General features: G+C 43.0%; 2 protein-coding genes across 2 annotated transcripts in view; one reads left to right on the forward strand and one right to left on the reverse strand.

The window, feature by feature from the left end:
- Positions 1-17933, forward strand: part of MYRIP (myosin VIIA and Rab interacting protein) — a 419729-nt gene extending 401796 nt beyond the window's left edge. The window contains exon 17 of the mRNA XM_019483500.2: positions 12622-17933. Within this exon, the coding sequence (XP_019339045.1) occupies positions 12622-12630 (9 nt within the window). The 3' untranslated portion in view covers positions 12631-17933. The remainder of the gene's footprint in view (positions 1-12621) is intronic.
- Positions 3497-12766, reverse strand: LOC102561138 (uncharacterized). Its single transcript, XM_006258503.4, has 3 exons — positions 12689-12766; positions 9188-9362; positions 3497-5392 (listed from the first exon to the last, which is right to left on the reverse strand). Exons 1-3 carry the CDS (start codon positions 12764-12766, stop codon positions 5211-5213), a joined length of 435 nt encoding a protein of 144 aa, XP_006258565.3. The 3' UTR covers positions 3497-5210.
- Positions 17934-26794: the final 8861 nt, after the last annotated feature.

The following is a 26794-nucleotide window of genomic DNA, read 5'->3' on the forward strand; positions in this document are numbered from 1 at the left end:
AGAGGTGGTGCAACTTGGGAAGGGAATCCAGTGCTCCAGTATGCCAAGCATACTAATTTTGCTAAGAAGTGATATATACACAAGGTCTTTCTTTCAGACTGATACTGGAGAAGAAAGAAAAAAATTATCCTTAAGAAAGTTGGTATGTATTCCATTCTAAGCTATATGCACAGACTAGATTAAGTATAATCCCTATACTTTCCATCGGGGTCATACCTATGTAAGAGACTCAGGATTTGGTCCTCTGTGAATCCATAGTACCTTTTCCTGTGTTCTAATACTTCCTTAATCACACATAAATTAGAAGCCTTTAGCCATTTTTTTTCCAGCTAAAATGTTGATTGTGTTGAAATCAAAATGTTTTTACAAAAATGGCAATTTCAGTGAAAGTCTCAACAAAACAAATGTTTTGAATTTAAACATTAAAAAAAAATCAGTTTGTATTATTTTTTATTTTGGATATACCAGAATTTCATTTCAAAATGCTATATTATGGGGGAGGGAGATCATTTTTTTAAGTGTTATTATTTTTGTGTGTCAGTAAAAATGTATGTTGTATACTACTACTACTGACATGTTATGAAATAATTTTAAAATAGTATAAGTATTATGCAGTATAATGACTGGCATACCAAATATAGGACAGAATTAAAATATTCTATTTTTATTTTTTTTTAAACCCATTAAAGGCAGTGCCATATAATACTTATTGAAACATCTTTTCTAGATCAGTTTATCTCTCTGTTTTTGGTGTTACAAAGCATCAAGCATTACAACAACATTAAGATGCCTTTTGATGTAGCAAAGAAGATAAGATGTTTTGAGTAGTATTAAGTGGCTGCGGCTCTTAATAAAATTTCTCTAATGCACAGAAAAGTATTTTTTTCCATTCAAAATTGGAATGAAAACAAATTTCACAATGTTGATATTTCATACAAAATGGAAATTCTGAATTTCAATAGGCTTCTCAGACATCGCATGCCATTTGTTTTACTGTTTCTCCTATTTCTCAGCATTCATGCTTGCAAGTGATAATGAACATCTGAAACCCCACTCTCTATCTTCCTCCTGCTCTCTTACTCAGAACTGAAACACACACACGTATACCCTCCTTTTCTAGCCCATCTGGAATTGTGCACCCAGCCTTGCTATTTCTGTAGCATGTTCTATATATGCTTCATATCTATGCAATGAGTTCTACTTGTTCTGTCAATTTGTTCTGAAAATCCTATGAAAATGCATTGCCCCTTTGTAGTGAAGTGATCACATTCACAGTATTGTATGTGTGCACATCCAGAGGCACCATGCAGTTTTGAAACTGGCTCAGGCAGCTAGCTGAGGATTCTCCTGGGATCCCCTGGATAGCAATGTCTAAATAGCTGATGTCCTAGCATAAGGGTCATGGTTGAAGACTCGGAGTCTGATTGCGTTTTGGCTGGTGTCTAGTGATTTACTAGAAAGATTCAGTGAGGGCTGGTTTTGGCAGTGCAATTCAAAGCAGATCTATGACTAAGAGCTGGTTGTCAGGGCTGGCCTCACAGCATAACAGAGGCAGCAGACATTGGCCCAATATGTTCATCCTTTTTGGGAATCCCAGCTCATGTTTAAATGGGACTGGTTTTGCTGTGTTTGCCTGCTACCGAGCATAGCAATGGTCAATGTCTTTATAAGCCACATGAATGACAAATTATTAGAATCACTTCTAGAATTCAAGGTAATCATTAGCATCATTGATTCCTGGCTCAGTTCACACATATGGTCATACTTGTGGTGTAGGTTGCTTACCTTAGTTTGAAGGTTAAGCAATTGGAAACCAGAAATATCAGGGAGGTTAGAAGTCCCATTACATCCCACATTTTGAGACTGGATCTACATCCACCTACCTCAACTTTGGGACCTTTAAAAAGCATAATAGATTTGTACCTTGTAGATAAACCAAAATAGGTATAGATATCTAGATAGATAGATAGATAGAGCTTGTGCTTGATATATACCTACTTTGCTTATTCTATAAGGCGCATATCTACCCTGCCTTCTTCACTTCAGACTAAGACAGCTAACTATGTATTTTTGGGACCTTTTCAGCGGTTGTCATTTCAGAGCTAAAAGAACCAGAGCAATTCCAAAAGGCTGTGAAAAGAGATATAGATCCTTTAATAACCCACACTATCAAAGATATAATATGGTTTAATAATGATCGTTGATAAAATATTATGCTATTGTTTGGAGTGTGCAGGAGGTTTTAATGTAATGCTGAGAAACTCAAAATTACCTAAATGCCTCCCCTCTACTTGTTAATCCAGGTACAGAAACTGGGCACAACACATATACTGCACTAGTGATACTGGTAGATAACTGCATTTTATTATTGTATTTTCTTACATACAGCACACATCTCTTCCCCCAAAAGTCAGGGGGAATGTGTTTTAAGCAGAGAAGCTGTTTTCTTCACTGGAAAAAATGCATTCCTGGAGACACTGTGCATGCCCTGCAGTTGCTAAGGCAGCGACTGCTTCTGTCTGCTCAGCAAACTGAAGAGGTAGAGTCTTGCGTTAACCTTCACATCCTTAGCTATTGGCTGAGCACTGTAGCTTGTGCCTGAAACAGCACATGATCTGTTCTGATATGGTAATGACACCTTGTGCACATCTACATGGGATGCTTAACTTCGCATTTGCATAGTTTACTGTGAAGTAAGCATGTGCGTCTACAGGTGCACATGCTTATTTCACAGTAAACCTCCCTAATCATGAGTAAATTTGCTACCTGCAAATGCAAGTAGCAAATTTCCCCAGGATTAGTAACAATGCCATAGCACTCGTGTAAACAATGGACTAGGAGCAAAATCTGCTCAGTTTGAAGGTTCCCAGTGAGCAGTCCATCAGGGGGCAGGAGATAGCTCCCTGCCCCCGAGAGCTGCCTGCTGCCAGGGCAGCCTTTGCCACAGGAGCCCAAATGGGGACTATGTCCCCCTGCCCCTGCAGCAGGGAGCTCCAACCCCCCTGTTCCTAGATCACAGTCAGGGAGCTGGGGCTGGGAGATCCTTATCTCCCAGCTCTCCAAGTCCCTGCTCCGCTATCACAATTGAGAGACCCTTATCTCCCAGCCTGAGCTCTGCAGTCGTGGAGCTCAGGCTGGGAGATAAAGGTCTCCCAGGTCGAGCCCTGCACCCGCAACCATGGAGCTTGGGCTGGAAAATAAGGGCCTCCCAGTCCCCACCTCCCCAGTTGTGATGGCAGAGCTGGAGGCTTGGAGATAAGGGTCTCCCAGCAGTGTCCCCGTGGTCACAGAGCTCCGTGCTGGAGAGGGTTGGGGAGCTCTTTCCAAGCCCCATGCCCCTGATCCGGGAGCCAGGGCCATCAGCTCCCTGCCAGCCCCTGGGCTAGCACCTGGAGGGGGCTGGAGCTCCCCCCAGTTGCAGCAGGGGCCCATTGCAGGGCTGCATGAAACTGGGTACAAATCTGCTGCCTAATCCCTGCATGTGTAGATGCCTGCCCAAAAGGATTTACACCAGATTATATTACACCAGTGTAAACTTAGGCCGGAGTAAATGCATGTGTAGACACACCATTTAATTACAGGAATTTATATAAAGAACTATTTACAGCAGGGACTGGCAAGGTTTTCAAGCCACAGCCCAGAACATCAGCACCAAGGAACTTTCCCTGTGCCTGCACTGGGGCCAGTCACCTGGAAGCTGCACCTGCATTGTTGCCACTTTTCCTAGCCCCCAACTCCCTGGTTAGGGTGTGAGTGCATCTTCCAGACAGTGGGGAACTCCATGCTGTCAGGAGACAGTCAGCCACACTGGGAGTTCCTGATGCCATACTTTTGGACACACTATGTTTCTAGGAGGATTTTCTCTACAGCCACAGTAGAGGGTGGCCACGCTGTCAGCCATGACTCTGAAAAAGCCTTTTTTTCTACATTCTGTTTTCTAAAAACAAGGTGCATGTTTTATTTGGGGCTGTGTTGTATGTGATAAAATACAGTATTCAAGCAAGATGTGCCAAACATTTATAAATGGCCATGAATAGATTTAATAAACTGGAGGAGTCATAAAGTATTCACCAACCCTTCTAAAAAAAAGGACAGTGCCACATGAGTCCAGTGATATATGATGTGAATAGCAAATAATGGAGAGTCATAGTAAGTAGTATGCAAACAGGCCCGAGTCCCAAATTTCTCCATACAAAGTGTCACACAACTGACAATAACAATAAATTCTGTAAAGCAACACAGATCTTGTTGGCAGATAATTCATGGGCAGAAATAATTACAAGGACTTAATTATTTGCTGATTAATTCACTGTTATTGAACTTTCTGACAGTGATTCAAGAAGAACAAGGCTAGAAAGATTTCTAATGCTTCTTCTGCAGTGCTATTCATGATAATTCTAGTTCATTAGCTAAGTGTTAAATGATCTTTTTTGGATATAAGCCACAAAGTATTAGCACTGCTTATAATTTTATCTTAAGTATTTTGGTGGTAATAGCTACTAATCAAGATTAAATATATTGTAATTAGTATTGCTCATAAAATTACTATAATTTAATTAACTGACATAATGATGATTCATGTTAAGCCAGAAATCATGACTTCTTTATGCAGTCCATTATAATAGGTTTGTTCATTACTTATGGTGCTTGAAGAGTGACTTAGAGCTCCCTGACTAACGAAGTCTCATGAAGATTATATTTAAGATTGTTAAAAGGGAGCTCAATCAGGACAACAGCATACCTTGGTCCTGTTTCCCCAGTATGATAATGTAGGATTAAAGACCCTGTGAACACTAAACTACCAATAAGGGCAGGCAATATACCCACTGGAAATGCGACAGAAAGGTTTGTTGACACGTTAGCACTGACACTATGTTTTATACAGAGTTAATTCCAAGCACAAGAATCGTTTGGCTCTTGGGCAGATCTAATGTCACAGTGAATGGTGATGTCGAGGCACAGGGTGGGTATTATTGGGGGAGTGCTTTGCTCAGAGCAAAAATACTACTAACAACTTATGGTTGCATTCAGTGCCACTTTTCACCTTCCATCTGAAACCTGAGTGCAATTCTTTTTAAATGAATTTGCATGGGAAATAAATAGATTACATGGCAGAGGACAACTAGGCAAAAGGGTTAAAGTGTGTGTGAGGAGACAGGAGAATGCAATTGAAATGGAAGTTAGTGTTGTTACTCCAGCAAAAAATGAGGTCACCAGCCATCATCCTCTTCTTCATCCATTGCTTCTGGTTCCCATAATGCATTCAAGATCAGGTCCAGGCCTCTGTCTCCGGGTTTTAAGCTGCTCTGGCTGCTTCTTAGCTGCCTTTTTCCAAACCGGCCAATAGGTCGGACTCCACGTCCCACATACCAGAATGGATCAATCTCAGGACCTGGAATTCAAACTGCTCAGTGAAAAAGGTGCACTTGAAGTCATTATCTGTGAATGACTATCATTTTGGGGCCAGCATCTCTTGAACAAAGTCCAAACATTCAAAGGACATTATAGCATGCGAGACAAGTTCCAGGATAACTAGAAAAGCAATACACATCTGTAGTCCTACATATAGGTGGCTCTTGCCTTGTGTGGAAGCTCCCCATGTGCAGGATAAGGGTTTGGGTACAGTTAAGATTATTCCCACCAGATGGAATTTCCCGTTCCATTTATGGGTCTTAACCTCCCGTTCTTACTTGAGTGAAACTCCCATCACTTTCAATAAGCAGCCCTCTGTGGTCTGTCTAACACTGAAATAACAGACAAGAGTCTTTCAGTAAAAGTAACCACTACATTTTTTCTAGAGATTGTTGCCATCCATCTCAGCCACACATAGAAGCACACAAATTAAATGTCTACTGGAATAAGTATAAAGCAGGCCTTGTTCTCTGCTTTAATGAACACACAACTCCCATTGAAACTAAACTGGAGCATTGTCTGCACATAACAAGCTATGGAGATTGAAGGCTAACTGCACCTTTTCATGCATCCACAGATGCATCACAAGCAGGTCCAAGGAGGTACTCCTCCCCCTCTATGCGGCATTGGTCAGGCTGCAGTTGGAGTACTGCGCCCAGTTCTGGGCATCGCACTTCAGGAGGGATGTGGGCAGCATCGAGAGGATCTAGAGGGGGACCACTCGCATGATCAGGGGGCAGCAAGGCAAGCCCTACAAAGGGAGGCTACGGGACCTGAACCTGTTCAGCCTCCACAAGAGAAAGCTGAGAGGGGATCTGGTGGCTGTCTATAAACTGACCAAAGGGAACCAGCAGGCAACAGGAAAGTCCCTGTTCCACCGAGCACTACCGGGAATAACAAGGAATAACAGCCATAAGTTGACTGAGAGTAGATTCAAGCTAGATATCAGGATGCAGTACTTCACAGTCAGGGCAGCTAGGATCTGGAGCCAACTTCCAAGGGAAGTGGTGCTCACTTCTACCCTGGGGGTCTTTAAAAGGAGGCTAGACAATCACCTGGCCGGGGTCACTTGACCCCAGCACTCTTTCCTGCCATGGCAGGGGGTCAGACTTGATGATCTGCTCAGGTCCCTTCTGACCCTACCAGCTATGAAACTATGAGCTACACTCAGACCAAGGCCTGCGCTAACTTTTGCTGGCATTACCTTGCAGGTGGTAGAAGGCTGTAGTAGTAGAAACTAGCAGAGATCAAGGGATAAACCCATCAGCACATTGCCTGAGAGGGATCTACTCTGTACATTTTCAGAGCCCTGATCAATTTTGTGTCTCCCCTCCCTCAACAGAAGTTCTGAAGGAGGGTGATCATACAGAGCATATGCTTGTCCTCCATGTAAGTAAATAGCTCCTGGGTTATCTTCTGGATCATTGCAGGTTAAATCCATAGCATCTGCATGGGTGCATGTATTAAATACACCTACTGAAGAAAAACCAAAAGTTTCTTGCATTTTGGTCACAGTGTACTGAATGTGTCCTTTAGTCAGTCTTTCCAAACTAGCCATCATTGGAAGATCTTGTAGGCAATAGCAATAGGTTCCAGAAGAACCCTTCTATGCCCTGAATACTTTAAAGCCACAAACATACTAAAGCTGCCGGCAAAATTTCAATGCAGTTATTTTTCTATTGGAAAACGCTGCTGTGTTGAAAATCTCAGTGTTCATGACAGCCTGTCAGTGTCAACACAATTTGCTGAAAAAAATAATTTTAAAATGCCAAATTGAGAGGTATGATTTTATCAATTACTTTATTCTATTGTTTTATTAATATTTAATATTTTACCTTAGTTAAATATTAAATCTACTGTTGGAGTATTACAAATTTTACAGAATAGCTCTTTTCTATTTTGTGTAATGTTTCCAAATTCTGATATTTTGGAATTTCTGTTCTGTAAAATATTTTAACTTTGAGCTCCTTAGAGATTAAAAAAAACAAATATTGAGATTTGGAGATTTTTTCATGGGACAGAAATTCTCATTTATGATCACTCCAATAAGTGTCTGACACTGTATCTACGAGATTTTATATCAAAGATTTTAGCACATATGAAGAATGATGCAGCCATACAAACATGGCCGATCTTTTTACACAGCTTTTACATATTGTACATGATCTTCAAACTTGGCTTTTTTTGCACAATTTGATTTCCAAGACCAGATTTATTTTTAAATTGCATTGGAAAAAAAATGGCAAGATTGGTATAATGCAAGATACTATAATGGGAAAAAATTCTATAGCAGCGTGATAAAAACATCAGTGCCATAATCAAGTGCCTGCTATTATTCCAGGAATACAACTGTCAAGATAGATTGATGGGCAATTTCATTTGAAATACATTCACTAGTTCACACAGAACTTTGAAATGAGACTGCAGGACAGGACCCTGTATGTGTTACTCTTTAAACAGAGACAAGCAAAAAAAAAAAAAAAAATCCCAAGAACCCCAAAAAACAAATCCCCTCCTATGGTGATCACAAATTGCCCTATGAATACAAAATAACTTTCTCAAAGATCTGTGATGTAAATTGTGCTGCAGGCCATGAATTTTTGTATGCCTAACTTGAGAAACCTTAAAACTTCTACCTGGTTACCAGACAGTACTGAGCCCCCCAACCTCTGAAAAAAAAATCAGAACTTTTAAATTGAGTCAAGTAGGTAACTAAAAATCTGAACTCCCAAACTCTCTAGTTGCTTGTAAAAATGTAGAAACTTCTGGTAAAGGGAACTCATTCCTGTTGCTCATGGCCAACTCCCTGCAAGCCTTCAGCACTCAGTGCCCAAGTATCACCCACTGAAGTATTCTGAGGAGTTAGAGAAAGGACAGTGCACACTATAGATTCTTTCTTCCATTTCTTTTTTGCACCCCTTCGTTATGAATATGCAAGAGAGGTTTGTTTTGATGATGCTTCTGTCACAGAGACTCTTTAGATTCCCCATTTTTCACTCAGTGCAAAAAAGACGGTATTGCCATTTACCTAACCTGGCTTCAGCCATTACAACAATAAAATATTTGGAAGTGAGTGGTCTCTGGTGCACTAGTATCTTCCTCATTTGGTGACGTGTAGGGGGTGCATGTGGGTGCACGTGCACCACCTGAGCTTGGCAGTGCACCCCCTATGCGCCAACACTGCCGGCAGCTCCTGCAGGCAGTCGCCGCTTGCTACCCCCACCCTCCTTGCTGCTGACACCGCCAGTGGCATCTGTGGGCAGTCCACGATTGCCGCTGGCCGCTGCCAACACTGTCAGCGGCATCTGTGGGTGGTTGCCACCTGCCAGTCAGCACTTGCTACCCCCACCCCCTCCACCACCGATAGTGCCACTGCCACCTGTGAGAGCTCATCGTGCCCCCCCAGCCTCCCGGGGGCACGCAGCATTCATGATCTTCCTTGTGCTTCTGTCACAGAAGTTTAAAAACGGAGACGTTTCACTTGACTAAGAGAGTTATGAAATCAAACATCCTAATCTATATGAGAGCACAACATACAATGGGATGGAGGTCGTTGCTCCATATAATCTTTTTAACCTTATAGACAAACCCAAGAGGACTGTGTGCTCAGCATTCTGACTAACAACCTGAGTCTGATCTCATTCATGTATGTGTGAGTCTGGATTTCATTGGAGTCAGTGGAATTATCCCCTGCGAGACAAGAATCAGGCTGACAGTCTCCAGCTTAGGGGCAAAATCAAAGTTCATTTGAAAAAAGCCAAAAATCAATGCTTACTTCTGTTGTCTATCTGATGTTTAAATGATCTGCTCTGGCCTGTCACAAAGCTGAGTGATACCAAGAGCACCAACACATAGACTGTGACAAGCTTTAAGTGCTTGGATTGAGGTGACCAGTGAGACTGCTGAGACCATGGCACTGAATACCACATGATGGGTCGAGGATAAAGGCACTGCAAGAAAAGAAGGAAACTCAATTAAAATGCATGATTTAAAGAACACAGCATCAAAACACACTGTCCCTTGATAATTAAGGTGGTTTATAATTTGGCTGTTCATCTTACAGCTGTTTAAATTCTAAAAACGTGGTAAAAAAATTGAACCCCTTGACCCAAGCCACTGAGGATGGAACTAGGACCCAGGATGTCTTGTGTCCAACGCTGTCACTGACTTGCTATGTGGCTTCTTGCGACTAGTCCTTACACACTATGTGGTCAGTGAGTATAGCACTCACCTCCCTCAAAAGTGATGTAAGGATTAGTCAATGACTGGAGAGAGCCGTGGAGTTCTACAGCCCATCAGGATTTGCTCTCCAGGTTCATATCAATGACCTCTTTTATTGCTGTTCATGTTTTCTTTATTAGTATGTTAGCTACTGGGGTATTTTACAGTTTTAGATAGGATTAAATGCTGTGGAAAGGAAAACTTTGTTGTAAAGCTTTCCTGGTATGAACTTGAGATTTTTTTTTAATTTAACACAACACAACATTGCCACTTGAATATGATCCTACCCTAGAGTCCCAGCAAAACTATAGAGGGCAGTGAGATAGGCTATAAAACACAGGGAAGACAGACTACAGGGTGGGATCTACGGACAACAGTCTACAAGAGCTAGGCAGTAATGGGAGGAAGCAGGTCTAGAAATTAGGACACAAGGAAAAGTATTCTGGGTGCTATTCCTAGCTCTCTATTACCTCATTGAAATCTTGGACAAGTCACATAACCCTTCCTTTTTTCAGGCTTCCTGTTTCTAAGTGAGGATATTTAGCCTACGGGGAAGTTGAGATAAATATTTTGAGCCTGTACCAGCTAAAAGTTGCAAGCAGCACCGTCACTGGCTTTAGACCTGTCTACCTGTAAAAGGGGTTGCTGGTAGGTCAATCCTGGCAAACTTCCTAGTGAGAACAGTTCAACAATTTGCAGTTTTTAAATCATGTCCACATGCTATGGCAGGCAGCTGTGCATTCCAGCACCCCCAAATCTACTGCTGTGCCCTGGCTGCCAGACAAGCCTGGAGCAGTGCATCTGTGTCTATGTGGCACTGCAAGCTGGCTGATGAACAGCAAGGTGTGTTAATTGATGCTATCGCTCAGTAACACTGATTAGTTCACCTGAAGCAGTGAGCAGATGTGAGGTCACTGCTTCTGACTTAGGAAGCAACCTGTGTGGAGCAGCATAGGATGTGTGAAGTCACCACTGCCTGGCGGATATGCCCACATGGGTCAAACAGCTCTTCTGCTAGTACAGCTTATGCCAGTTCCCCAAACAGAATAAGCAATGCTGGCAAAAAGGCATGTTTGCTGATACATCTGTATTTACAGTTCCAGCCCTCATAGCTATGCCAATTAGGATGGTGATTGTTTTAACACTCCAAACTGATTCAGCTAGACAACTTCTAAGTGTGGACTAAGCCATTAATAGGTACAGGACCAGGCCCTGAAACATCCTCACATTTGGGGAGATAACAAAGGGCACTGTGTAACAAGCAGTGCAGTTAAACCAATATTCACTTTATGAAGCACTTGGCCAGTTCCATTTCTTTCATTTATTAAAATAGCTCCACAGTCACTATGTGCTTCTGCTAGTCTTCAGCACAATTTAATGCTTACCTTTGCTTTTTTTTTTTTTAAGGGTGCAAATGAGAGACAAATGTAACCCAAAAGAATGTTTTTAATTGCTGTTTGTAGCAAACCCTTAAATTAACTTTTGTTAACTGCATAATTATCTCACTGTAATTAATACCTTTGCAGAGTACATCATACCCAGCCAAACTCCTCTAAACAGAATAGAGTGACAGTGTTATGAATACCTACATTCCCACTGAACGTTCAGTATAGTAGGGCAATTCTGCCTCCATTACACTGGTGTTTATATTTTTTGCCCAGGTGATGCATTTTCCAAGTACACAGGGGACTTTTTAAGACTGGAATTAGCCAGTCAGCTCACTTGAATCAACTTTCAACAGACCCATTATTTATTAAATTTACTATAAACACCCAGGGCAAGATGCCCTTTTAAATACATGTCTTCCAAACACTTCTAGGTAGGTACTGCTGGGTCTCCTACAATAGAGTGGCTGAGCACCATATCACACTAAGGAATTTGTTCATACCCCTGGAAGAAAGGATAGTTATGGTATTACACATTTTAATCTGGGAGAACCTGAGGCACAGGGAGACTCTTGAGTTGATCCTGCATGATGCTGAGCATCCTCAACTCCCATTGTTGTCAGTGGGAAGTAAGACCATGCTAAGTAAGTACAGGATGGGGCTCCCAAATCCCAGAGCTTTACTTTAATCTCCAGCCCATCCTTCTCCTTCTAAAATGAAACATGGATGAGTTTTTAATTATAGTTATTAACTACTGACTAAAAAAATATTTTTGCTCCTTATTTTCTCCAGCCCTTTTGGTATTTCACGAAGGATGTTAATGTCTGACTTGTAACCCTGATCTCACCATTCTATTGCATCAGATTAAAGAAAAGACCAAAAAACATGGAGCAGAAATAAATAGTGCTAAGAAAATAGCTCAGAGTACAAAAGGACCCAAGGCAGGGGGTCAAACTCAATGATCTACTGAGGTCCCTTCCAACCCAAACATCTATGAACCTAACCTGTTTTTCATAGGAAAGTTCATTATGAACCGGGAAGCATTCCAGTAGAATTTCCTTAATCATTTTCCCTCCTTTTCCCAAGAAGGAGAAAGTTGTCAGCCATACACTGTGTACACTCTCCCCTAGTCCCTTCCCTGCCACCACAGTACCACCAGAAATGTGACACTAACACTCAGCTTTCTAATCAGGACCTTTAAAAGGCAGATCTTAAAATCTGGATGGGACATAGCCTGAGTGGAAGTACCTGGGAGGTCTTTCAGTGGGTGTTCACTCACACTCCTCTTAACTGCTTGTATCTGAAGGGGTTAGAGCCTGATCCTGCCTTGGCTAAAGTCAGTGTTTGCACTTCCACTGGCTTCAGCAGGTCTAGGGGAGTTGCTCGGGGTCACAGGGTGAGTCAGTGGCAGAGCCAGGAATAGAGCCTGGCATTCCTTATCCTTCTCAGATCCAAGTCTTCATTTTCTGTCTACACCCCTCCTATCAGTAACCAGTCTTTGCCATTAGCTCTTCTTTCCTGGCAACCCCCTGTCAAACCCAGAGCTGCTTTTACAGCCTCAGGGGCTCTTTATGTTCCAGCAGTGTTCTCATCTCATTCACAGATCAACTAGCAGCAACAGCCAGACAGAAGCAAGACAAGGATGAGAGCAGCTGGCCCCAGTCACTCACCTGTTCACCGAGGCTCTGCTCCACAGGTGACTGATGCTCCACAGAGAAACAAGCCCAGCACTTGGGGGCAGCTGGCATTTTATACCTAGAAGACCAGGCTAGAAGGAGGGAGGGAGGAAGGGGATGGATGGACGTCAGCTGCACAGCTGAGCAAAATCTACATTGGAAAAGTAATTGTTCTTGTAGCTCCATTAAACAGCTCTGAGGGGGAGAGCTGGGGGCGGTGTTAATGCAATGCATGGCTAGGGGCACTTTGTCAGCATGATCGACCAGCTTCAAGGAAGACCCTCCCTTTTCCCAGCCAGCGAGGAGTGGGAGCCAGCAGGGAGGGGGTATGGATGCTGCTCCACCCCCATAAATCTGCTGGGTCTCACAGACTGGAGCAGCAACAGCTTGGTCACTGCACTCTTCATCACAGAAGTTGTCAATCTGAAAAGCACTTTCCAAAGCTAGGGAGACAAGACCGCACAAGTTCAGAAGAACATCACTGGGGATGAGGTGCTCAGGAGAGACAGAAAGAAGTGGGACTCCCAAAGTAGTGTGATGAGGATTGCCCTTCCACCATCCCCAAGTTGCATTCCTTTGTTATTGGGGTTTTTCCCATGTGCCCTAGCTCGGATCCCCCGCCCCCAAAAGCATACTGAGGGGTGTGCATGTTCCAGACTGTCACATAGGATACAGAGATCTCCCTCAGCTTGGGCACCTGAACAGTGCTATAGCAGTGAAGTTTGGTGCCCGGGGCAAAGCCCACAGGAGCAGCCCGCCCTTGCCCCACACACAGGTCCGGTGGAGGGGGATACACATCCCCCATGTTTGCCTGGAAGTGCACACAGTGGTGGAAGCCGCGCTTCCCCCATCCCTGCACCCCCCCCCCCAAACCAGCTGCTCGCAGCTCCATCCCATGCCCTGGCCCAGCTGGGCAGCACCTGTTGGCACCCCTTCGCTTCAGTGCCCGGGGTGGTTGCCCCGCTTCCCCCCGCCCCTTGCTATAGCACTGCACCTGAAGCAGTCTAGCCACATAGCAGGTGAATTAGCCCATGTGAAGCACTGGCCTGCTGTGACTAGCCTACATCTAATACCCAGGCCATCTCATTTAGAGCTGGCTCCAGTATCTTTACACTATACTGCATACACTAAGCTCATGAAAGAGAGAGGAGAAGAGTTTAACAGGCCCAGGAGCCTTCTAACAGAAGTTCATGGTGATCAGCAGCCTCTGATCTCTTCCTTGGTCCTTGCACTTTTTTCTTCTTGAGGAAAGACACTGGTCCCATCTCAAGGATTATATTGGAGCAACCCAGTTACATGTAAGCATTTAGGATCCGATTCAGCAAGGCACATTAGCTGCTGCATAGCTGTGATCACCTGTGTGGTCTGCTGCTTATAGACTTAAAGTTAAGCAGTGGGTTTAGGTCCCAGTCCAGCAAGCTACTTAAGTGAAAGATTAAATCGATCCTGAATCAGCAAAGCACTTCAGCATTCCCCTATTGTTAAAGAGGTTGTCAAATTGCTGCATATGGAAGTTTTGATCCAGTGCTCACTATGGGTGTGTCCAGACAAGAGTGCACATGCATTTCCCCAGGGACAAATAGCAGTGGCACATAGTTGTGTCACTGCTACTTGTCCCCAGGGAACACCTGTACATGCACGCTCTGTTGTGTGGCAAGTTGCCCCAAGTGGGGTACAGGAGGACGGGGCTAGCACCTGGGCTGGTCCCAGCAGCCTTACCTGGGGTTTTGGGGGCCTCCTGGGGCTCCAGCTGCAGCCATCCAGCCAGCAGCTGGAGTGTGGCTCTGGCTGGCCAGGATCCTGTTTCAGATGGTGCACGCTGGGCCCTCCCGCCCCCCCCCTTTTTTTTTTTTTGGCTCAGGTTTTTCTGACACAGGGAACACCTGCATGTGTATACTTACTATGCATGCGCGCTCGTCTGGATATGCCCCGAGTCTACACTAGCAGATGTCTAGTTCTAATCATTTCTGCACTAAGGACTTTATAAAAATGCACTTCTTGAATAACACAGTCCTTATTTTCAGTGAAGAAATCATTGCCCGGTAATGGATCTCTCTATTTATATAACCAAGAATGTGGTTTATGTTTGCATGGCTCTAAAGAGTGTTTGATCTAGCTGTTAGCAGATACTTCAGTTCTAATCCTGTACTAATGAAGCAGCTCACTCTTTATGCAACTATTTCGAGATTTCTAATAACTAATGACCCTATCACTAAGGTCTTTATAGGTAAAGGAACATCTCTTACTATTACTGTATTGAGATTCACAAAAGGATAAAATTATTTTAAACCTACCCCTGACATTCTTGATTCTATTTTGAACGTGTTTAAGGAAATGGAGTAGACAATTTTTTGCTATTCCTTTCATGTCAGAGGGAATTAAACAAAACAAAACAAAAACATTGGTGGTTTAGTTATGCTTTAAATTTGGGCAAAGTTACTAAACATTGCTACAGTGAGTCACTTCTATGCCATTAGTGCAAATGCTACTGTTTCATTGAAACCATCTCCTGAAGAACACTGAACACCTGTCTTAGAACAAGTTATTTTCTTTTTCTTTTTGAACAAAGAACAAAAACCTTTTCTTGAACAAAGTCTTGGATAATTTGTGTGCACAGCTATTTGTGAAACTTTATATGAAGGTTTGATTATTAAGAGCTTTATTTGAATATGCTGCAGAGACTGCTTGGGGACATCAGTAATGACTACATCAGGACCAGGGTGAGAAAGCTAGAGAAGTCTTTAGTTGTGATTTGTTCTTTGAATTTCTCTTGGCTATGTCATAAGTAGCCAGACTTCTTCATTGTTCCCCCGAGTGTTTGTGTATGCCCCTGTATACACACACACAACAGGAGATGAAAGTTGATAAATATTCTTCCATCCAGCTGAGTTTCTTCTTCCTTTATCCCTACCAGTAGAAGGGTATTTAAAGAAATCCTGTCATATGCTCCTTTATCTAAGTTTTCAGGAGTTTACTCAGCCTAATTAGGGTTATAACAACAAAATAATAAGAACACGCCAAGTCTGTGGTGGAGTACAACTGTCTTTTCTAAAGATGACTCAGTCAATAATGCATACACATGCTCTCTTCTCCTGCTCGCTTTTAAAACACTACCTTTGAACCACACAAATTAAAAGGAAACATTTCCTACCAAAAAAATCAATTTGTAGCAAAGAGCTGGTAGCTACTCTTCACTCTTGCTAAATGTGTGCGTGTGCATGCATGCTAAGGATATTCTTCCACACTTGGTTTATTGATGAGACCCTCCATGGATTTATTCCACTCCACGTCAGAGCTTTTCATTTGTCCCTTTTCCCCCACTTATTCTGCTCTTATGTCATTTGCCTCCCTTTTCAGACTCCACTCACTTGGGCCATGGATGCTATGAGGGTCTTTAGCTTATTGAGTGAGTCTGCATCTGATTTTAAGTGAGAGCTAAAAGCACATTTGTTCCACCTTGCTTATACAACATATTTTCTTTCTCTGCTATTTTTAATAGTCTATTTATATTATAAAATTTCAGAGAGTGGATGTGGACCTATGTTTCCTCAAACTCTCAGTGAGTACCTGAAAAAGTACCCCATTTGTCTGAAAGTTACCATATAACTATAATAAAATGGCATTATGCTATTTTTGCCCAGTGTAGTTGGCTCATCTGTAAAGGGATGAGGCAAATTAATGTACAGTTGTGAGATGCATCGTAATTTGCTTCTTCTTACTATGCTGCTGGAGTTTAAAGCACTCTGATTTCAAATGTTACTGTTCAAGTTTCAAGAATGGTACACTAGCACTATATTATGTGATATGATGGAAACAGACTTAATCACTCTGTCACTATTTATTCCCTGTGCACTTAAACCTTTTCTTTAAATCTTAACTATTAGTCATACCCCAAATGTCCAAATCTTTCCTCTGCCATCTCAGCTACAGCAAAAGTAGGCCCTGAGCCTCAGTTTTTGAGCACTGTCCCAATTTCTGCACACTGACCTCTCTTTCAATCAGTCTTACCAAACAGCCCCACTCACACCCCATACTGTAAGACCTTGGAGTCCTTTCTCTAGCACAGGGAAGGATTCAGAAAACTGTCATTCCCAAAGGACTCAGGGATGGACGGTCAGGAATAGCACCCCTTGACTTCAGAAGGCCTCAGGCCATTCTCTTCATGAGAAGGCAGCTCAATCCAGGACTCCATCCTTTTTGATGAGATAGCATGCTGCCTGGTTAATCATCCCCTAAGTACCCTTCTTTATCCTTAGGGACTTGGTACACCTGACCTACTCAGCCCCTTGTTGGGTTACTTTCAAGGATCCAGTCTTCCCATTCTCCATTCCTTCAATTCGAGTGCATTTGCCCTACAGTGACACTGTTACTGTGCTGTGCTTTAGTACTTCCAAAAGGACTAAAGCACGGCACAGTAACTGTCCATGCTGTGCTGTACGTGTGGCACACGGTTATGTTTAGTAGCCACTTTGCCACAGCAACATGATATAATGAGGGAGCGTACCACTACGGCTAAGTAGCTTCCAGTCCTGTGTAGACACCCATGGATGCTACATCACAGTAGTACATTGCTACAGTGATATAGTGTCATGTGTCGACACACCCTTTATGTAGCAATCCCTGCACTTCCCACTGCTAGTTTACAGAACACTTTCTTTAAGAGAAGAAAACACAATATTTGAATATTTTAAAAGTTTAATAAAAAATTCTCTGGGCTTAAAACCAAATTAACTAATTGTCATCCTCATTGTATTAGTGCGCCTCAATTTTCAAGTCTCATTGAAACCCATAACACTGATGATGTTATAGTGAATGGGCTGTTATGCTGGCATACTACACTCCATCCTCTATATAAAACTTAACAGCTGGCTATTTCCTGATAATCCCTTCAGTGAAGCTAGATTTTTTTTAATGCTAAAAACTTCAGTAAAGTCCATTCAAAGGGGAAAAAAATTGAAACAATATTTTGAGATTGACCAAGGTCTTCCAATACATGATCTGACACTCCACAAGCTGAAATGAAACCACTGGCATTTTAATTCTACTTATTTATGCTGATATATGGAATTATGTTTTTCGGTATCTCCTATGTGGTATTTTGGCTTCTATTCTACCCAGGAGAGCACACAATTCACCAGTAGACTCTCTATATGCCTGAAGAAGGATGTTTGTGCCCAAAAGCTTGCAAAGAACAATTTTTCCAACTATTTAGTTGGTCTAATAAAAGATATCACATCTACCCAAAGAATCTTGTCTTCCTATGTAGTATTACATTTAGAGCATACCGTTACTTTGCATTTTCACAAATGTGTGTAGATAAAACGGGGGCCCTAAACTGAAGCAGTAGGTTTTTAAAAACACCGTTTCAATTTAGGGCCCTTTAAACCCCCGTGTTATGCACACACCCTGCTGACTTACCTGCCTCTCCAGCGGTGGGGAGGGGAAGGAGAGCTGCCGGCGGTCAAAGGGCCCCTGGGCTGCAGGAGGGGCTGGTGCTTCCCTCCACGGCAGCGGTGGCCCCCTGCCAGGTGGCATCCACCCACAGGTACCCGACTCAGGTGGTCCCGGGGGGCACCACAGCCACAGAGGAAAGTACTGGGCCCCCACACAGCTCAGGCAGGCAGGCAGGCTCCAGGGGAGGGTGGAAAAAAAGATCAGGCTCACTGCTTTTCTTGGACAGAGTCTGCCTTCCCAGGCTGCTGCCAGGCCGCCTGCAGGGTTTCCTGCAGAACCCCTGAGCTGCACGGAGCCCAGTGCTTCACTCCACGGCTGTAGGGGCAGCAAACGAAAACTCCTCGGAGGAGTTTTTGTTTGCTGCGCCCCAAGTCATTTAAGGCGCATTATGCCACAGAATTTGCTACAGCAGCTGTAATTAATGTACAATACACCACCGAGGCGTGCAAGCACCAACACCATTAAAGTGGTGCAAAAGCACTTAGCCGCTTTAAAGTGTGTGCACACATGCCCTTTGCTTCGTCTACACGCAACCTAGTTTGATGGGAGGGGACAGTGTGACTCTCTTAGCTTTCACACAGCTATGCCAGGCTCTATCACCTGAGGGGCCTGATCATATTGTGTACTAAACTGCAAAATGACTTACCTGTATAACATTAAGGGCCTGTTCTTTCTATGGCTGAAATCAGTAAGAATTTTGACATTGACTTAACAGAGGAGAGGCTAACAAGTGCTCTCTGGTGCTGAAATAAGTAATTTTCAATTGACCTGACATTAAATTGTTTGGTGTCAATTGATCTTTCTAAGGCCCAACTGCACAAAAATAATACAAACCATTGTGATGTATAGGTAATCATTTAACAAAGTGAATAGATTTGACTGTAATTACTCATTGTTATACATCTGAGCATGGAACAGGAAGTTACTTCACTAATACTATTCAAGTGCAGGGAAAGCCAGTAAAAGTATATAAGGGGGTTTCTTTGATAGACAGGCACCATCTAGTGGATTATGCAGGGAAAATGCTGTGTGCCATCAAATAAACCCTCCCAAGGCTTAGGGTTCAGACTAGGCTTGGATAAGCATCTAGAAGTTTGAATGCTGACCTGGAACAAAGACAAAACAAAACTGCTTGATTTGAATAAAACTGTTCAAAACATGTGGCTCTTCATAACCCAGATGGGCAGCTTTCCAGAACAAAGTTTCTTATAGGATTCCCAGCATTTCCATACCTAGCTGGAAGTCTTGTGAGACAGACTTCCACTCTGCATTTTGTTATAGCTGCATTCAAATCTCAGCTGCAAGCTGCAGCTCTAAAGGCCTGGGCATAATGTTATCCAGTTCTTGAAACACTGCAAGAGAAAGTATCAGCAGGAATTGTCTTTTCTAAGGTGTCTGTAAGCATGCAGAACAGTGTCCCAGAAGGATCCTAAGTAGGGTCCCTTGGATATTATTTTAATTTGTTCTCCATTACACCTGTTTAGCAGGCTAGTAAAATGTCTATTTGTGCTTTAGTTCTAGTTCTTGAAATTAGAGTCGTAGTTTTCAAACATTGTATAGAAGCTTTCACTGATATTGCTTCTGCTGTGCTGTGTATAATAAACTGAGAGGTATTAGAGCAGTTGTTTCCAATCTGTGATTTGAGGGAAGGCTCACACTATGCCCCATGTAACTCAATTCAAAGTCTGATGATAAAGGTGTCTGGAGGATTGTGAGAAAGTTTGAGGGTTGACAGTGATTGATTAGTTCAACAAAGTATGCGCACTAGTGTATTAGCAGATCTCAACCTTCAGCATTCAATTTGCCTTCAGCTTTAAATTCTTTTTCAATAATTATAATAGATATTAGTTCATACAGTAATAACTCCTTTTCACAACAGCCTGCCAATATAAGATTTTGGAAGGTTTTGTTGAGGAAGAATGTAGGACAAAAGACCTATGTCGCATGAGTAAGCTTCTGTTTTATATAAATTCAAAATGTTTCATTTTCCTGTTGAACTTTTATTTTTTCCCTATGATTACAATTTAATTACAATTTCAAAACAAAAAAGTCATCTGGCATCAAAAAATGAAAACTTGTGTTTCAAATACATTTTAACAGCTCATTTATACAGTTTTGAAACTTTTTGCAATTTTTTAAAATCAAATCAATCTGTCTTTCCTGAAAACAATTTCAGCATATCAGCACTTTCCAATGGAAAAAAATAACAAAAAATCCTTTTACTGGACAATTCTCTGCCACTTCTACTTAAAAATGCCAGCTTATCTGTAGTTTATGTGCTAACCTGTGTTTTATGAGATGCCTTGAATAACCAATTTCAATACCAGAAAACCGAAAAAGCAAATCTAAATCAACCTTAATTTCTTAATATATAAAGCAGAAGACAAATAAATTACATTACAGATTTATTTTCAATGTGATAAAGTTTGAGCATTGACTGGAATCATCTGAGTTACATTCAAGTGAGAGGAAACAGGATCTGAGACAAGCAGAACTAAGGATCAGGACAAAGTGACAGCTCTTATGAACAGCAGTATTTGTTCACTCATATCATAAAGCTCTTTTGCTTTTGAAACTCTGGGTACTGAAGTTCACCTTGAACAAGAACAGTATAAAAGATTTGCTTTTGCTGCATCCATTATTTGGCGTTTTCAAATAACAGATGTATTTCAGATATAGTTCAGTAGGAGTGAAATTCAGTTCCTGACAGACTTCTGGTAATCTTTTGCACCAGCTGGATTTCAGGGCTTCCTACAGAATGTAGCATTTTTATATGTATGGTAATCAGTCACAACACATAACAATTGTGCCCAAGCACACCATCACTAGTGTTTTATGATTCGTGTGCTGAACTAAAGTGAAATAAAAGACAAGCCACGGGATCTCTAACAAATATTCATACCAAATAACTGCTTAACCAAGTTGTCAAGAACTGTATTCAAACAGTTTGAAATTATGAACAGGATAATTAAAAAAGTGTTCCTCTTTTTCTGCACTGTATTTGTGAAGTTGTAGGTTAATGATGCAATTACATAATTAATTTGCCTACAATAGACAATCTGTGTTTTAAACATGAAAATGCAATAGTAGGTTAGTGGTTATGATTAACACCCACCTTTGGTGTGTAATAATATGGTAGGAGTGCATCTTGGGATATCAAAATATCTCCTGATAGTGCTGAGCTTTAAAATCTGTTTAAAGTCTTTCTGTGCCAAGTCTCTGCTCCAATACCAAGGCCATAGCTGTGTTCTTCTGAAACTGTTTTGGAGCAGTATGGACTGGCTGGTTATCATCAGCAAAAGTGTCACTTTTGCAAGTATGTTGGGTGGCACTAAACTGGATTTTATGACATGAAAGTAGTGTGTCAGCCCTTCACAATATAATGTGATACGTTAATAAACTATCATTGAAAGGCACTGAAACATTGCCACGTAGAAATGCTGGGAAAGGCAGTATTACACTGGACTGTTATCAAACTGTATTAGGATTCCATGATAGGGTACAACCTCAGGCATTACCATTACATTGTACCCAAACACTAATATATGGGATGGAATTGTTCTTTGAGAGGAACACCTCTCTTACCAACATCATATGAGAAAATCTCACTGAAACATCAGCACATTTTGTCATGACCCTTTAGTATTTGGGGATCCATGAATGTCCCACCTTAAACATGTTTATTGAAATGGGGATTATGCTGGGCAACTAGGAATATGTGGTTCTTTTTTACAGAGTTTGAAAATGAGAGGAATGAGTAGCACAAGGTCAGATTCTGACCTTTAATATATCTATGTTCAGGAACAGACCAACCTGAATTTGAAACTTCTTTAAGTGGGCATGTATAGGTTCTCTCCACATGAGGAATTGCCACATGATGACATGACAATGACATCATAACACAATCACCATCTCCCAACTTTCCCTGTCTTCTGTAGCTGGAGCACATTGTGTTCTTGAACTCTTCATGCTTCCCCCACAAAACACATAACAAAAGCTTGTTTAATCCGTGCACATAGATCAGTGCTTCCTATTTCGTATGGTTGAGGTCGAATTTAAAATTTTGCATGATACTGCTGTGAGGAGGATTAATGTAGCATGCTATGTGCTGGAATCAGAAGAAAATTCCTTGTGAACCTGTGCATCCAGTCACTCTCAGTGCAAACATACTGTGTGGGCATTAAGGTCTATTTAATAGGTGTTGCATGACTGGGCTTTTTGTGGCTTTCACTTGTAGAACTATCACTTGCAAGCAATATTAATCTGTTTAAGTAAAATTTGTGTTAATGGAATTGCTGTCTTTACACACAAGTGTAAAATGGTTTTAAGAGGTGGGTAAAAGGGGCAGCAGAGAAGGGATGCACTCTTCCAATTTTACCTACAGCAAATAAGGATAAAACAGGTTACTGGAATGCCACATGGTGCAAACAATGGGGTACCCATGTTGGACCAGTGGAGTTCTTGGTCCTCCAGTTACCAGAACAGACCAGGTTATATCCTAGGAAGCTCTTAACAAAATGACAGACTTCTGGGCAAGAGTCCTTACTCCCTGCTTCAGCATATGGAAGTTGGTGTCTTAGTTTATTCAGTTCTCATTATGAGAAGCAGGGAGGAGGATTGTTGTGAGACTGGCAGTATGTTCATCTCTATCTATGCAGTGTCTGCATTTCCGAGATGAAGAGCCTATCAAACCTCTCATCTGCTCTCAGAGTAGAGCAGCTTTTGTCAAAGCCACACACCATCAGCAGAGACTTGAGAGTGCCCAGCATGCTAAACTGTAGCTTCTCCCCCCTCCCTCCTGCCCCCAGCAGCTCTGGGCACTACTCACCTAGGATATGCTGTAAAAAATCTTAATAAAGTAAGAGACTTCTGGGTAGAAGCTCATGCCCTTAGTTCTCTGCTTCAACATCAAGGTTTGTGCAATAAACAATTTCCCATCTACTCTCTACAGACTGTGGGGACAGAAATATTTTCCTTAATGACAACTTGGCATTGCTTTTTTTGTCAGCTATGAAAATAACCATTTTGCATAAATGGAAATTGTTAATGAAAGGATAAAGCTTAATTTTCACCTGTTTTCTTTGACTAGATTTTTAAAATAAATTAACTAAATGAAAAATCTAGTTGGAGTTAGTTGCAGGGTTTGAAAACAGGTGAGATGCTTGGGGACAAATCCGATTTACTCTTCTTGAGCCTCAGTGGCAGGTATGTAGCTGCACATTTGAAGCTTTTGGCACTTGTGTAGAATTTAGGATTTAGCATTTCCTGTATTACATTATTGTCCTACAGGGTATCCTCATTAGTGCTGCACTCCAACTTTGCAGCTACCTGGGAAAACAGTCACCCGTGAATGTGCACAAGCCTGGGGAAGCCCCAAAATGTCAGTCAGAGAAAAAATATAATTAGCAGGTGTTAGATGCTGAAGGACACTGCCACCTTTTAGCTTGATGGTACAGCACTTGCCTGGTGAGCTTGGTCTCAGGATCTAGGCCCACCTTCTCCAGTATCTTTTGCTTGCCTGTAAAATGCTTCAAACACCAAGAAACAAGCCACAGTCAAAGAAGCCATTGTGCAGGTCTTTTCACCACCCTTCTCCTAAAGTAGTTTACTAATCAGCCAAGAAAGGGAGATATGTGGGGCCAAGAGAAAGGGTACAAGCCAGTGTGATGGTTTTGTGAGATGGAGGCTGCTCTAGAAGCAGGGCGGGGGGGCTGAGTTTTAGCCTGGGACACTACTCCCCATAAGGCAAAAATTTTCCCAGTGTTTTTTACAAGGTTCAGTGGGCCAGCTTCTAGAGGAGTGCTGGGGAAGGCTCTTGGCACTGCCCAGCCTGTGGGCTGATCTTTAAATCACTCAAGCAGACTATGTAGTTTCAAAGGGAGGGAGGCTGAGAACCCATGTTTTCAACTTAATTTTGCTTTGAGCAGGTAGCAATTCAAGTGATCCTTTTTCACAAGCAAGAATCCCAAACTGTGTGTAAGCACCAGAAACTGCAGTTTTTATTCTCTCATCAAGTATGATGGCAAAGTAAACTGTATAGGGCATATTGTGTAGTATTTAATCCCAGAAATGCAGCAGGAATTATTAAGCAACATATGTTCTATGAAACACATAGCTAACTTATGGAATTTATTGCCACAGGATGTGGTGGAGGCAGATACCTTGGCCAGATTCAAAAAGGGACTGAATAAATTCATGGATGATACATCTAGTAATAGCTATTGAATAGAATGGTTGGAGATGCTTCCTCTGGCATCTCTAAACCAATAACAGTGGATATTGGTTAGGGGACAGATCACTCTAGAGATTTCCAGTTCAATGCTCTCCCTCAATAACATCTGTTTTAGCCACTGTCAAAAACAGAATACTGTGCTAGATGGACCATTGGTCTGAACCAGTATGTCACTTTTTATGCTCTTATCTATTTCTAGGGGCAGTAAAGTGTGTAAAAGGCAAGGTATGTTGCACAGAATTATTTCAAAAAGTATATGAAAAAATGCACAATAGTAGCTCACCTACACAGGTGATTTACACTGGAATAGACCTGATTCTGTCAGAGTAAAAAGAACTGCATGCACAGAACATTTACAAATCAGAAAAAGTCATAAAAAATCTGCAAGCACAATTCCTTGCATCAGAGTCAATAGGGAGGCTTTACTCCTGTTCAGATCAAGAGTATGTTACCTGGCTGCAAGTTCCTTAGCAGAACTCTGTGAGATCTGGTATGGATGCTTTGTAAAGGGTTCCCCATTTCCCATTACTTAAGGAAAGGGTGGCATTGGGGAGGCTGGTACTTTATGGGCAGGAATTCTGCTACTTCCACCCCCACCCACATGCAGAGATAAATAAGGAAGCAAGGCAGTGGCCCCTGGTAGGCAGAGAAGGACAATCAGGAGGCTGGTGCTGGACAGCTCCCTGAAGGCAGCTGAAGACCAGGGAGCTTGGCAGTGGCAGGCTAAAGTGCTGAGCCCAGATGGCTGAGCCAAGATTTGAAGACTGAAGTACTACCCTGCTGTGGAGTAAAAAACATCCATGGCAGCACATGTGTAGATGCTGGAGGGACTGGCTGGGGCACAAGGGTGCTGCAGGTAGGAGCGGCCTGCCAGCTAGCCTGATGCTGAAGCTCCCTGGTGCCCCAGACAGCCCCAACACACCAAGTTGAGCCAGGGGGGAGCAGCCTTGGGCTGACCCCTGGGGCCCTGTCTGACCCGGCTTCATATGCTGCATGTGAATAAACTCTGGAACTTATTGCTCCAGAGTTTATTTCTCTGGAGTTAATTTCTCTCAGGTGCACATTCAAATGACCAGAAAGCAGGGTGGGCTAGCAACAATTGGTTGGGAAATGCCGAATGTTATACACATGTGGGCTTTATTTTTCTGAAAGGAAAATCAGAGGCTGAGAGGTTTGCTACTTGTCCACTCATTTTTCTTCTCTCCCTAAATAGAGGCATACACTCACTTTTTTAAGGCAGTGATTCTCAGCGATTTCAGACCTAAGCATGGGAGTTAAGGGAACAGCCTCCAGATCAGAACTTCCTAAGCCAGTGTTGCTGACCTTTTTTCCCCTGCAGGCCAGATGGGCAGTGCCCAGCCCCTCTGTGGGCTAGATACAGCCACTGGTCCCCAGGCAGTGGCCAGAGCCAGCGCCACTGGCCCCAGTTCAGCCACACAGAGGGGGCAGGGGACAGCTCAACTCCAATCCAGCCTCATGGGGTAGGGAGACCATGGTCTGGTCCCAACCCGGCCATGCATGGAGAAGGGGGCGTGACCTGGCCCCAAATCAACTGGATGATGGGGAAGAGGGCATAGCCAGCTCCCAGTCAACCACACACTGTCTGGGTGTGCGAGGGGCAGGGGTGTGGGAATTTGGCAGCAGAGGAGGGTGGCTATGTTAATGGCCACTACCCCCTGCTATGACATTTCCCAACCGGTGGAGAGCTGCACGGGCCAGATGTCAATAGCTCCATGGGCTGCCTGCGGCCCGTGAGAGAGGAACAGTGGAAAAAACCCTGGTCGTGTCCCATCTACTCTCCCGTTCAGCACCCGCACTCTGCCACTGTCTGACCCACTAAACGGCAGTTATTTTATTCTTCCAAGACGGGCCTCAAAACATGGCCGTTCCTGGCCTTCACTCATTTCTTTACCAATGGAAGGATAAAAAGCCATTCTCTGGTTGCAAAGAACTTGGGAAGACCCCAGTTCAGCAACGCATCCGCCACTAGAGCAGCGGTGGAGTCCTCTTGGAAACCTCTGGGTCTCTCCTGTCAGGCATGTGTAGGCGTTCGCACACCCGTGGTTGTGAATATTGCCAGCACCCTTACAAGGATCTCCAGCCTCTCCAAGGAGGAGAACGGCTGCATTTAGGACCCTGGGTCACGTCTGGCCACAGAAGACGTGCAAGGAGGATGGTGGCCAGGAGGTTTCCAAAGCGGGCTGCTTGGGCGCTGGTCCCAGCCCCACGGGGAGGGCGCTGTGCCACATGGGGACTGAGGCAACCCCCCAGCACGGCTCCTGCCACCAGACCCTGGCTGCCTGGCCAGACGCTGGCCTGGACGCTGGCAGGGGCTGAGCTCCCCTCAGGTGGGTGGTGAGGGGGGATGGGGTCTCCCTTGCCCAAGCCAGGTGTCCTTGGGTGCAGCGTCCCAG

This window comes from Alligator mississippiensis, chromosome 5, assembly GCF_030867095.1.
Source record: "Alligator mississippiensis isolate rAllMis1 chromosome 5, rAllMis1, whole genome shotgun sequence".
Taxonomy (NCBI): domain Eukaryota; kingdom Metazoa; phylum Chordata; order Crocodylia; family Alligatoridae; genus Alligator; species Alligator mississippiensis.

What these genes read in the sequence shown, in the direction of transcription:
- LOC102561138 (XM_006258503.4), bottom strand. Translation starts at nt 12,766, where the DNA reads ATGCCAGCTGCCCCCAAGTGCTGGGCTTGTTTCTCTGTGGAGCATCAG. An exon ending in AGCAGAGCCTCGGTGAACAG is followed by an intron (nt 9,363 to 12,688) that starts GTGAGTGACTGG and finishes CTTTTCTTGCAG; the next exon opens with TGCCTTTATCCTCGACCCAT. An exon ending in ACATCAGATAGACAACAGAA is followed by an intron (nt 5,393 to 9,187) that starts GTAAGCATTGAT and finishes TTTGAATTCCAG; the next exon opens with GTCCTGAGATTGATCCATTC.